Genomic DNA, 12,068 nt, shown 5'->3' with positions numbered 1-12,068 from the left:
CCCTCCTGGGGCGGGGCTTCCAGGCCACGCCCACCTCACTCAACGCGGCCTCCACGCCGCTCTTCTCGAAGGCGCGCGCCGTGTTCGCTATGGCCTGGGCCGTCTGCTCCTTCGCTATCACAGCGTGCTCCGATGACAAGCAGCGCGCCCCGTGGGACGAGGCCACCGAAGGCTCTGGGAAAGAACCGCACAGAAGAATTAGCATCTGATGAGAAATAACCAGCAGAACACTCTGTAAGAGACACGAGGATGGATGGATACCAAGTTTAATACGCAAATCTTCAACAAAAACCTTTAAAAAAAATCTGCAAATTTTCCTCTAGAAACTGGTGACTTAAAGAAATGGCTAATTCAGCAAGAAGCCATTGGCTTTTCTGTAAAATTTAATGTGCTTCCAATGGTGTAATATTTCTTTATGCCAAGAAGGCTTCCTACATAAACCATCTCGTAGGGTAGGTCACCTTAGGAGAACAGTTTTCATAAAAATCTACCTGTTAATCCTACCTACTTTCTCCTGCAACATGGGGAATAAACAAGAACTAAACAGAGCGAAAGCACAGGCAGCTAGCCTTTCTGCTGTTACTTCTGCTCAGCAGCAATGACTTCTGAAGACACAAGCTCTTCCATCAGGTTGAGGAAAACCCACTATATATTTGGAGTCTATTGTGCATACTGGCCTGGCTCACTCAGAGGCAGTGAGAGGGGATGGCCAAGGCAGTGCAGCATGAATTCCACCAGATCACTGGCAGAAACTCCCTGCTCAGATACCTTGTGATGGAGAGAAGTCCTGTGATGCTGAGCTGGTGGAAGACTCCATTTGAGGGATTTTGCAAGACTGCTCCTCTTCCCACTCCTCGACCTCCTGCTCAAACCTCCAGTTATCTTCCTGAACGTAGTGCTTCAGTTCAACAGAGAGGGACTCCACTTCTCCTAACATCTGACCTAGTTCATTCGGGGCTGCCTCTGAGGAAGAACAAAGACGACGTTAAAACGGAGTCCCACTGAGCAAAAAGGTCTCACGGAATCAAAAGGTCCTTTCTAGAAAGAAAGAAAATACGACATTTTGTAATAAGAAAATACATCCATCCATCAGAGGTACTGACAATATCAGGCCAATGGTGACAGCACTCCAGAAACAGTACCTGGCGTATGAGTAGGCAGGCACATTGAGTATCTGTTGGATGAATGAATGAATGATGGCGAGTAAGAATTTGGCATAGAAGCCAATCACTGACAAAGTAGCAAGAACAAAGCAAAACTTTCTTGGAAATTCAGAAAATCATTAGATCCAATGAAAATTTCAAGGTAGTTTTATCAGTGTAACCACTGTCCCTATTATTGATACGAATATCCGTCTCAAGATAGTTAGAGATGAATTCCAAGACATTTACACTGCTTTGAGTTTCACACAATCAAGTGCTGTCAGAGAGCAATTTGATACAAAGGTTGGATGGTCAATGACACCTGGTTCATTAAAAGCTATGAGGAAAAATGGCTAGAATATCAAGGACATACTAAGTCTCATTTCTAACCTGGTGACCAAAGCAAAACAAAAAAACCTACAGCACAACAGCAGATCCACTTACTGGTTGCTATTAACCAGTCTTTTCACTAAGCAAATGATAGTTTCCACTTTTTGTCTGTTTCTGTAATATAAAAATGAGCCATACGTGTAATAACAAGGCTTCTACAAGCTACCAACAGCCAGCACAGTCATTTGTACAGTAACTCCCACAAGCAGCTGTTCCTGCTTTCACACTGCAAATATGCAACAATGAAGATAGGCTGCCCTTAAGTGAGCACTCTCTCTATTCCCCACTCCCCCAAACCACACCAACACATTAGAAAGACAATTTGCTGCCCAGACAATATGCTCACGTGTTTTCTTACTTATGCGACACAGTGAACTTTGAACGCTAAAAGACGCTTCTATGACCTCGGATGTGAGAGGAAGAAAGTGAAGACTAAGATAAATGGAAAACAGCACTGAATCTGGAATCAGAACTGGATTTGCATCTTGGGCCTGCCATTTATTTACCGGCTGTATGACTCCAGACAAGTGCACAACCTCAGCTGGAAAATGTTGGTTACAAGAATTCCTGCCCTGCCTGCCTCCCTTTTAGAGTTACAAGTTATTAGAGAAAAAAAGTTTGAAAGCATGCAGGAAGGAGTAAAGTACCAAAATGAACGACTGCTCTTAGCATTAGCAGTAGTGTAAGAGAAGTATGAAGTTGTTTAGGCAAATCCACTTATTAAATTTAGCTTTTCCCCAAAGGGTGCAAAAATATGTGCACAAGAACATCACTAAAGAAGAAAAAAATTAGAGGCAATTTAAAAGTCTACCAATGGTTCAAAAAGACACCTGCACCCCAATGTCCACAGCAGCAGTATATACAATAGCCAGGACATGGAAACAACCTAAATGTCCAGACAGATAACTGGATAAAGAAGTTGTGGTATACTTATACAATGGAATACTACTCAGCCATAAAAAAGAATAAAATCATGCCATTTGCAGCAACATGGATGGACCAGAGATTGAAGTAACCCAGAAAGAGAAAGAAAAATACCATATGATATCACTTAAAACTGGAATCTAAAAAAAAAGGCAAATGAACTTATATATAAAACAGAAACAGACTCACAGACATAGACTACAGATTTGTGGTTGCCAGGGGGGAGGGGAGTGGGAAGGGATAAACCGGGAGTTCAAGATTTGCAGATACTGACTGTTATATATAACATAGGTGAGTTTATACTGTGTAGCACAGGGAAACATATTCAATATTTTGTAGTAGCTTAAGGTGACAAAGAATATTAAAATGAGTATGTATATTCATGCATGACTGAAGCACTGTGCTGTACACCAGAAATTGACACAACATTGTAAACTGACTACAACTCAGTTAAAAAAAAAAGTCTATCAATGGGAGGCTGGTTTAATAAATCATATACATATTTCATACAGTGGAATTATTATATGGTTGTTAAAAAGAAAAGGGTGGTTCTATTTTTAAAAATATAGAGATTGCTAAGATAAAAAACTAATGAGAGAGATGCAGAATAGAATGGAAAAACATCCCCCTTGAGGGAGAAAACGCGGTGGGAGAGAGAGATCAATAAATAAAATCTAGCATCTGCATAGAACATTTCTTGAAAACTATGTAAGAAACCTAAGAATGGATACTTGTTGGGCTCAAGATAAACTTATTTTTCGTTTTTATTTTCTTTTGTACTATTTGTCTTTTTCAAAATACATTATACTTGCTAACAAACTCTAATTAAAATTTTTTTTTTTAAACTACAAGACAGTTCCCTTCCCCGAGCAGTACAGATTTTCCCCATCCCTGGCTTCTGCTAAGGAATTTTTACCTGCATTGAAGTGGGGTAGCTTGTCGTTAATGTACATCAGACAGTAAGCACTAACATTCCTCAGGCCCCCGTAGGAATCTCTTTCAAGCTCTTCCCAGGAAGACTCTGTGACAGAGATGTCATTGTACTTGAGCCAGACTTGTCGGGGCTGATTATAGACGTAGGCCCAGTAGTGTCCTGCATTTGCCTGCCCTTCGTGCACGAGAACCGCGTGCAGGCGGTAAGGCACCTGCAAGTCAGAGAGCACTTCCTGAGACAGGTTAAGCAAAGCCATCCGATTAAAGTTTCAAAATTCAAAATTATTCCCAATTATCAGACATAAGAAAGCTGACTATCTATAAATGTGTCTGATACAGAGTTCACACCAAAACATCTAATTGATTCGAGAGAGACTAAGAAAAACACAGCCTTGCCATTATATTTCTGAATTGATAAAGCACGAAGTTGACATTCCTATACATGTTAATACTCATTTTATCAAGATGGCCAGTAAGCTTGTACTTGAAACTACTGGTTAACATACTATTCTTTACGCACACTCTGGGGTTAGGTCCAAAGATTAAGTCCATATAGCCATCAAGTCATATTCTCCAAGTCAAAATTATATTCAAAGGACTTTCAGAAGATCAGCTTCCAACTAGTTTTTTACTTGCTAATTACACAACTGAAAATGAACTGTTTTGCTACCATCTTATTATAATTGCATTACACTGAATTTCCTCAGCATGAAATTAAAAGGCATACTTCTCAAGTAAAAAAAAAAAAAATCCGTAGCCTTGGAATCTCCCAATTATATCTCAGTTCCTGAATCTCTAAAACCAGACAGCTGAACTAGATGATCTCTTTGAGGCCTCTTTCAACTCTAAACTCCATGAACTACAGACCTAAAATGAAAGATAACCAAGACCTATTTATCCCTCGAATTTCAAACTCAGTTTATCTAAAAACAGAATCACCATGACCACTCATGCTGTGAACGTACTTAGCACACTTGGGACCTACAGCAAGCATAGCAAGTATCTTGTTCTATGCCTACTTTATTTGGCACCAAAATCTAAGTTAGTGTATTTCATTATCAATCAGTCACATGATGTATTTCTTCTTGCAAGTAATCATCCACTTATTGGGGTGAAAATCCATTTAGCTACATACTTGTTTGCTGCAACATTTGGAAAGCATTTTATTTTTCCCAATGTGGAGAAAATAGAGCAATGTTTAAGTGCCAAGTAATTACTGGTGAAAGAAAGGAAAGTCAGCCCTCGAATCAAATCAAACTTTCATTTAACCAGTAACTTGACATGCTTTCTTACTGGTGGTGAAACTTTTAAAATAATACAAAAGAGAAAATGGGGAAAACCTAATATTTACATAGTGCATTCCTGCTATGCGACACAACCGTGCCTCCACGTGACCTAGAAACAGGCCGCTCCTCCCACAGCCGTTCACACGGGAGCCACTGGAGGTCAGGCCCCTAGCTGGAGCCTCTTTATTCTCTATGTCCAGAATGTTAATCTACACAAAAATTTCTGTGGATACTAAGAATTTCTGCCCTGCCCTCCCTGGAGTTATCAGACAAACAAAGCTTGAAAGCATGCTGCTAACTGAAGGATCACGAAGAACGTGGTTCTTTGGAAAGGATGGGTAACCAGTCCCTCGTCAGCTTCCCCCACTGCACTACTTAAATTACTATTTTATGAGATTTTAAAAACATTTAACAATAAATCTTTCTAATATATGCAAAAAATACCATGTGGCAGCATTAAGTAAGTTTCAGGTTCTGTTGGCAGTAGAAAATACATTGCTCTTTTTTTTTTTTTTTTTTTTTTGCCTAAAATACAGAATAACGCCAATTTCTTTCCTAAATTCATTTTTATACCTCAGGGAAGTTCCCATTCTATTTCAAAGAAAACTATCAAATTTTCTCTTAGTGTCTCCCACTAGCACCATCACACACGCCTTGACTACCTTCCCGTCAGCTTTCACTCTACCTGACGAAGGAGAGGATCACAGTACATCTGCTCGATAGTCTGCGTTGTGCTTGCAATACAGTTCTTTAAATCTGTGAAAAAAGAACACTTAGTTACAATGATTTCATTCCACATCACACAGGCTGCTTTAACTCTGCACATTCTTCTCTGTACACGGGGTTCTGACGATTTCAACTTCACTCTACGAAACACAAAGGAGTATGTAGTTTTACAGGAGCTAGCACTTTAGGTTATAAAGGCTTTTAGTTTCATGTAACTACATTAAGATTTTAACAAATGATCTCTTACAACTGGCATCAAAATTTCTTAAAAGAAGAAATAATCTCTAGAAAAAAGACCTTAATGGGTCACTTGGGTGTCAAATATACATCCTAGAGACAGGACATGAAAGAAGGCAGAGCAAAAGGCAAGGCTAGATTTCTGTGAATAAGAACTTGGGAATAATCTAGATTTTATTTATTTGTTTGTTTGTTTGTTTATCTATTCATTCATTCATTCATTCATTCATCTATCCATTTATCTCTAGATAAAAGGAGAAAGGAAGGGGTGGAGGGAAAGTGAGCAACATGACAGCGAGGCCAAAAGAGTTTAAAGAACAGAATGTTGAACAGTTTGATTTTTCACTGTGTGTATCACTCAGTCTTTGTCTCATTAACCTTCAGTAAAGCATATTTCATGTGGAAAAGACTTTAAAAGTGGAAATTAAGGAAAGCTAAATTACAAATTTGGGTCAACTCCGATCACTATAAGTGAAATAGAACCTGCAAACAAAAGTCCAGGATCAGACGGCTTCACTGGGGAATTCTATCAAACATACAAAGAAGAGCCCACAGTGATCCTTCTCAAACTCTTCCAAGAGATTGAAGAGGAGGGAATATTCCCAAACTCATTCTATGAAGCCACCATCACCCTGATACCAAAGTCAGACAAAGACACTACGAAAAAGGAAAACTATAGGCCAGTATCACTGATGAACACAGTGATAACCTGTTGAACAAAACTCCTCAACAAAATATTAGCAAACAGAATACAACAATACATAAAAAAGATTATACACCATGATCAAGTTGGGTTCATCCCAGAGACCCAAGGATGGTTCAACACACGCAAATCAATGTGACACACATCAACAAGAGAAAGGACAAAAATCACATGATCACCTCAACAGATGCAGAAAAAGCACTTAATAAAATTCAACATCCATTCATGATAAAAATCTAACCAAAGTGTGTACAGAGGGAACATGTCTCAACATGATAAAAGCTACTTATGACACGCCTACAGCCAGGATAACACTCAAGGGTGAAAAGCTGAAAGCCTTCCTGTCAGAACCCAGGACGCCCACGCTCACCACGTCTATTCAACACAGTATTGGAAGTCCCCGCCACAGCAATTAGACAAGAAAAGGAAAAAAGGGGGATCCAAACTGGAACAGAAGAGGTAAAACTGTCATTATATGCAGATGACATGATACTGTATATAGAAAACCTAAAGGTTTCCCACAAAAACTACTAGAGCTGGTAGAGAATTTAGCAAGGTCGCAGGATACCAGATTAACATAAAGAAATCAGTGGCATTTCTTTACACTAACAGTGAAATATCAGAAAAGGAAAATAAAGAAACAATGTCTTTTAAAATTACATCCAAAAAAATAAAAACCTTAGGAATAAGTCTGACCAAGGAAGTGAAAGACTTATACACGGAGAACTACAGAACATTGATCAAGGAAATTAAAAATGATTTACAGAAATGGAAAGATATCCCATGTTCTTGGATTGGAAGAATTAATATTATTAAAATGGACATACTACCCAAAGCAGTCACAGATTTAATGTGATCTCTATCAAATTACCCAGGACATTTTTCACAGAACTACAACAAATAATCCTAAAATTTATATGGAATTACAAAAGACTCAGAATTGCCAAAGCAATACTGAAGAAAAAGAAAGAAGCTGGAGGAATAACTCTCCCAGACTTCAGACAATACTACAGAGCTACAGTAATCAAAACAGCATGGTGTTAGTAAAAAAACAAAACATATGGATCAATGCAACAGAACAGAGGGTCCTGAAATAAACCCACAAACATTTGCTCAATTAATCTTTGCTAAAGGAGGCAAGAACATACAATGGAGTAAAGACAGTCTCTTCAGCAAATAGTGTTGGGAAAACTGGACAGATGCATATCACTCAATGAAGTTAGAACTCTCCTCACACCATACACAAAAATAAACTCAAAATGGCTTAAAGACTTAAACATAAGACACTATAAACCTCTTAGAAGAAAACACAGGCAAAACATTCTCTGACATATATCTCAGCAATGTTCTCCTAGGGCAGTCTACCCAGGCTATAGAAATAAAAGCAAAAATAAATAAATGGGACCTAATTCAACTTACAAGCTTTTGCACAGCAAAGGAAATCATAAGCATAACAAAAAGAAAACCTAGGGAATGGGAAAAAATATTTGCAAAAGATGAGACTGACAAAGGCTTCATTTTCAGAATATATAATGTATATACGCTCATACAACTTAATAAGAAAAAAACAAACAACCCAATCCCAAAATGGGCAGAAGACCTAAACAAGCAATTCTCCAATGAAGACATAAAAATGGCCAATAGGCACATGAAAAAATGCTCAATATCACTAATTAGCAGAGAAATGCAAATCAAAACTACAATGGGGCATCACCTCACATCATTCAGAATGACCATCATTCAAAAGTCCACAAATGATAAATGCTGGAGAGGGTGTGGAGAAAGGGGAACCCTCCTACACTGTTGGTGGGAATGCAGTTTGGTGCAGCCACTATGGAAAACAGTATGGAGGTTCCTCAAAAGACTAAAAATAGACTTACCATAAGTTCCAGCAATCCCATTCCTGGGCATATATCTAGAGGGAACCTTAATTCAAAAAGATACATGCACCCCAATGTTCACAGCAGCACTATTTACAATAGCCAAGACATGGAAACAGCCTAAATGTCCATCAACAGATGACTGGACAAGAAGCTGTGGTATATTTATACAATGGAATATTACTCAGCCATAAAATATAATAAAATAATGTCGTTTTGCAGCAACATGGATGGACCTGGAGATTGTTGTTCTAAGTGAAGTAAGCCAGAAAGAGAAAGAAAAATAGCATGATATTACTTATATGTGGAACGTAAAAATTAAAAAAAGGCAAACAAACTTATTTATAAAACAGAAACAGACTCACAGACACAGAAAACAAACTTATGGTTACCAGTGGGGAAAGGGGTGGGGAAGGGGGTGGGAAGCGATAAACTGGGAGTTTGCAGATACTAATATATATAAAATAGACAAACAACAAGTTCACACTGTATAGCACAGGGAACTATATTCAATATCTTACAGTAACTTACAATGGAAAAATACAAAAACAAATATATGTATGTTCATGTATTGACTGAAGCATTATGCTGTACACCACGAGCTGACATGACATTGTAAACTGAGTATACTTCAATAAAAATATATATATACAAATTTGGGTCAACTGAAGCCAGAGTTCAGATAAACTAGGAAAAGAAAATCAGCAGATGCAGGAAACTCTCAAAGGTAAGTAAGTGTCATGATGTCTCAGATCCCCGGGAGTCCCAGAAATTCTGAGAGGAGAATGTAGGAGAGAGCTTTTCACGACTGTAAAATGGAAACGTGTGATTCAATCTTATAGGGAGCAGAAAGTACCGAAGAGGTCACAAGCCCCGTGCCCAAATTCAACAGTTTGCATGGCAATGGGAGGAGGTGTACCCCAGGTACCAAACTTCCAACTATTCAAACACATGGAAAAGGCAAAGGGTAAGTGTTTACAAGAACTGAAGGAGCTGACCTTGTATATCCTGTTCAATCTCGCTCCTCCACCTCTGAAGGCAGGTCTTAACAAAGTTTATCTCCTCGTCGGTCACTGTTCGAGGAGCCTGGGTACGCAGGCATTTCCATGGAAGACAGGGAAGATGTGACTGGCTTATTTGCTGTCTTAGAGTTGTGTGAAGAATCTTCCGAAGAGGAAAAGGTACCTTCAGCATCCTGAGAAGTGCTCTCCTCATTTGTACTGAAGGAAGATAAAAAAACATGCTCATATGATAATTTCCGAAATATGCCTTGGCCTAAATGTGCTCTGCAGGGCAAGCTGTTATATGGGAAAGTACAGCCAGAATTCAGTGAGTGCGTACTCTGGAAAGGTGCTGAGCCGAACTTAGCTAGTAAATGGCAGAGAGGGATTTAAACCCAGATCTGCCTGGGTTTAAGAGTCTATGGCTCCTGCTTCTCTAACCCCTTGTTCTAATGCCTTCTCATCAAGAAAGGATGAGAAGGAATATGGAAAAGAGGAGACTGGGACTGGAAGAGTCAAGGAATCAACTACAGAGTGTCCAAGATGCAACCGACTAGAGTAGGATGATCCAGACGGATCCAGGAACAAAATATACACAAGAAAAATCAGTATCAGCTCAACATCCATCTCACAGGAACACCAGCCAGGTGGCACCGAGGAGAGTACACGGCACAGGACTGAAAGGCAGGCCATCCCAGCCCAACCATGCCTTAGTTAAACACCCAGTCTAATGCCTCAGCTATAAAATGTGAATGTTAACTCCTTTGTATCATTGCTGTAAACTGAGAATAAAGTATATAAAGTAAATGTTAGTTTATCTGCTAAGCATTGCCAACCTGCACACAAACAGGAGTATAAACTAAGCTTCTAACTATACTTGGGTTTCTGTTTCACACCAAAACGGAAGAACATAAACTTTCTGTAGCTTTGACTTAAGAAACCCTCCGTCCCTGTTTTTCCCACCCGCCTTTTTCTCAAAATAATGGAGAAAACCTCTTTTCCCTATGGATCCATACATATGAAAAAATAAGCCTAATATAAGCAAAGGAGCAGATATCTTAATCTCAAAAAAGATCACACACACACACACACACAGAGTAATTTTAAAATCTAACATCAAGCAGTATTATTTTATGTGATTAAACAGACTGCCAAGGCTCTTTTTAAAAATTGAAACCGCTTCTATTTCATTAAAGGACATAAAAACATTCTACAAAAATCCAAACACATAAGTAGAGTATAAAAAGTAAAAGAATCCCCCATTCCTTGATTCATGCCATTGCCTAGAGATCATCATTCTTAACACGTGGTATGTTCTATCCAGACAGGCACACTTCTACGCACACATGATGAATGAATGTTATTCTGTGGAGGGGGGGGGGCGCCTGGGGGAATGGCTGGGTTTTTTTTTTTAACATAAAAGTCTAATCTTTTTTTAAAAAATAGGTTCTAGTTTTCTTATTAGTAATTGAGAGATTATTAATAATCTTTTTTTAAAATAAATTCTAGACACACACATCAAATCTGATCCGAGCAGACCCTGGTGGCTCCTACAGACCACAAGGTTGCTGCCCGTAGCTGAGCTGGGAGAGAACCAAGGGCTCGTGTGACTTGGCCTCCCTGCTTCTTTTCTAGATAAGCCCCTCTAGGCTGTCCTCTTCAACTTCTAGCCAGTTCTTTTTCATATTTTAATTTTACATTTATGAGTAAGTTTCTCTTTCCTTGACGTTTAGCTGGTGGAACATACTTCAGCAGCAGCTGAGAGAATGAGATGTTTTGGAAGGTCAGGGGCGGAGGGTTTCCTGTGAGCAAGGCCTTAGTGGCAGCTAGCTTGTGGCTAGCTCAAAACTAGTGGCCCTGGTAGAGAACGGACACTGTTCACTGGGACAGCTCAAGACACCTCTGAAATAATCCTGACTATCCTGCGGGCAAGACAAGGCACACTCCCTCCACGTGACAGTTGGCAAAATCCTCCCCTTTAAGACAAAGAGCTCGTGGCCCTTGAGCTCTTAGGGGGTGAGTGTTAATCAGGTGGAAAGATGGCGCACAGTTCAAATTAAACCAAAAACCCCAACACATGCATACTATTTTTAAAACTTGTCTTCATTACCTTTCCTTGGATGTCAGGTCAGATGCCGGGCAGTGCACTGAAGAAAGTGGTAATGTCACGCGTGCATCACTTGGAGATGGAGAGCTTTCTGAGGCAGGTTTTGTGCTAGCAAATTCAATAACATATTTCAGCATGTCCGGGAGTGGGAACCGAGCCGGGCCCGAGCCGTACTTCACATACCTGCGGGGCGAGAAAGCGGTACTCCGCTGCCAAGCCTGTCCTGCATCTTCAGGCTTGCTGAGAAGGTCTGTTACTGTGCGGGGAGTCAGTGGATAGGCTTACTCCTGAAGGCTACGCAACATTCACTACATTAATCCACAGAGCGAACGTCCTCTAATTACAAAAGTGAGAAGTGCTAACACTACACTTTTACACCTGGCAGAAAGCCTTTCAAGTGGGCTCCCAGTCAAAGTCAGGCCCGTTACGCTCTCTCCTGACTCACATCACACTTAGGCTCTGGCGATAAAAGTAAGAGCTGTTTCTTAAAGGAAAAGAGAGATTTCACCAGTGCTCAAATCTGAAAATAATGTTAGTGAACCAGTCCCAAGGGTTTTTTTCTCTGCTGCCCTTTAGATCAGGTACTTTGCAACTAGGAAACCTGAGAAAGAGAAAGCTGGAAATGGGAAGGAGGTGTTGACAAAGCTCAGCGTTTAAGAAAACTGGCAACACAACTGTAAACTGACTATACTTCAACTTAAAAAAATGGGATTCATAGACAACCAAAAAAAAAAAAAAA

General features: G+C 39.7%; 1 protein-coding gene across 1 annotated transcript in view; it reads right to left on the bottom strand.

Moving 5' to 3' along the window:
* The window catches only part of USP28 (ubiquitin specific peptidase 28), a 56,622-nt gene that overhangs the window by 8,553 nt on the left and 36,001 nt on the right, over positions 1 to 12,068 (bottom strand). Inside the window, 7 exon segments of the mRNA XM_032472755.1 lie at positions 35 to 174; positions 769 to 963; positions 3,373 to 3,601; positions 5,361 to 5,431; positions 9,220 to 9,307; positions 9,309 to 9,441; positions 11,333 to 11,512. Coding sequence (XP_032328646.1) covers positions 35 to 174; positions 769 to 963; positions 3,373 to 3,601; positions 5,361 to 5,431; positions 9,220 to 9,307; positions 9,309 to 9,441; positions 11,333 to 11,512 — 1,036 coding nt within the window.

The sequence above is a fragment of the Camelus ferus genome, chromosome 33, assembly GCF_009834535.1.
Source record: "Camelus ferus isolate YT-003-E chromosome 33, BCGSAC_Cfer_1.0, whole genome shotgun sequence".
NCBI lineage: Eukaryota > Metazoa > Chordata > Mammalia > Artiodactyla > Camelidae > Camelus > Camelus ferus.
Note: the sequence above shows the minus strand (reverse complement) of the source record. Positions and strands in the feature narration are given on the sequence as shown.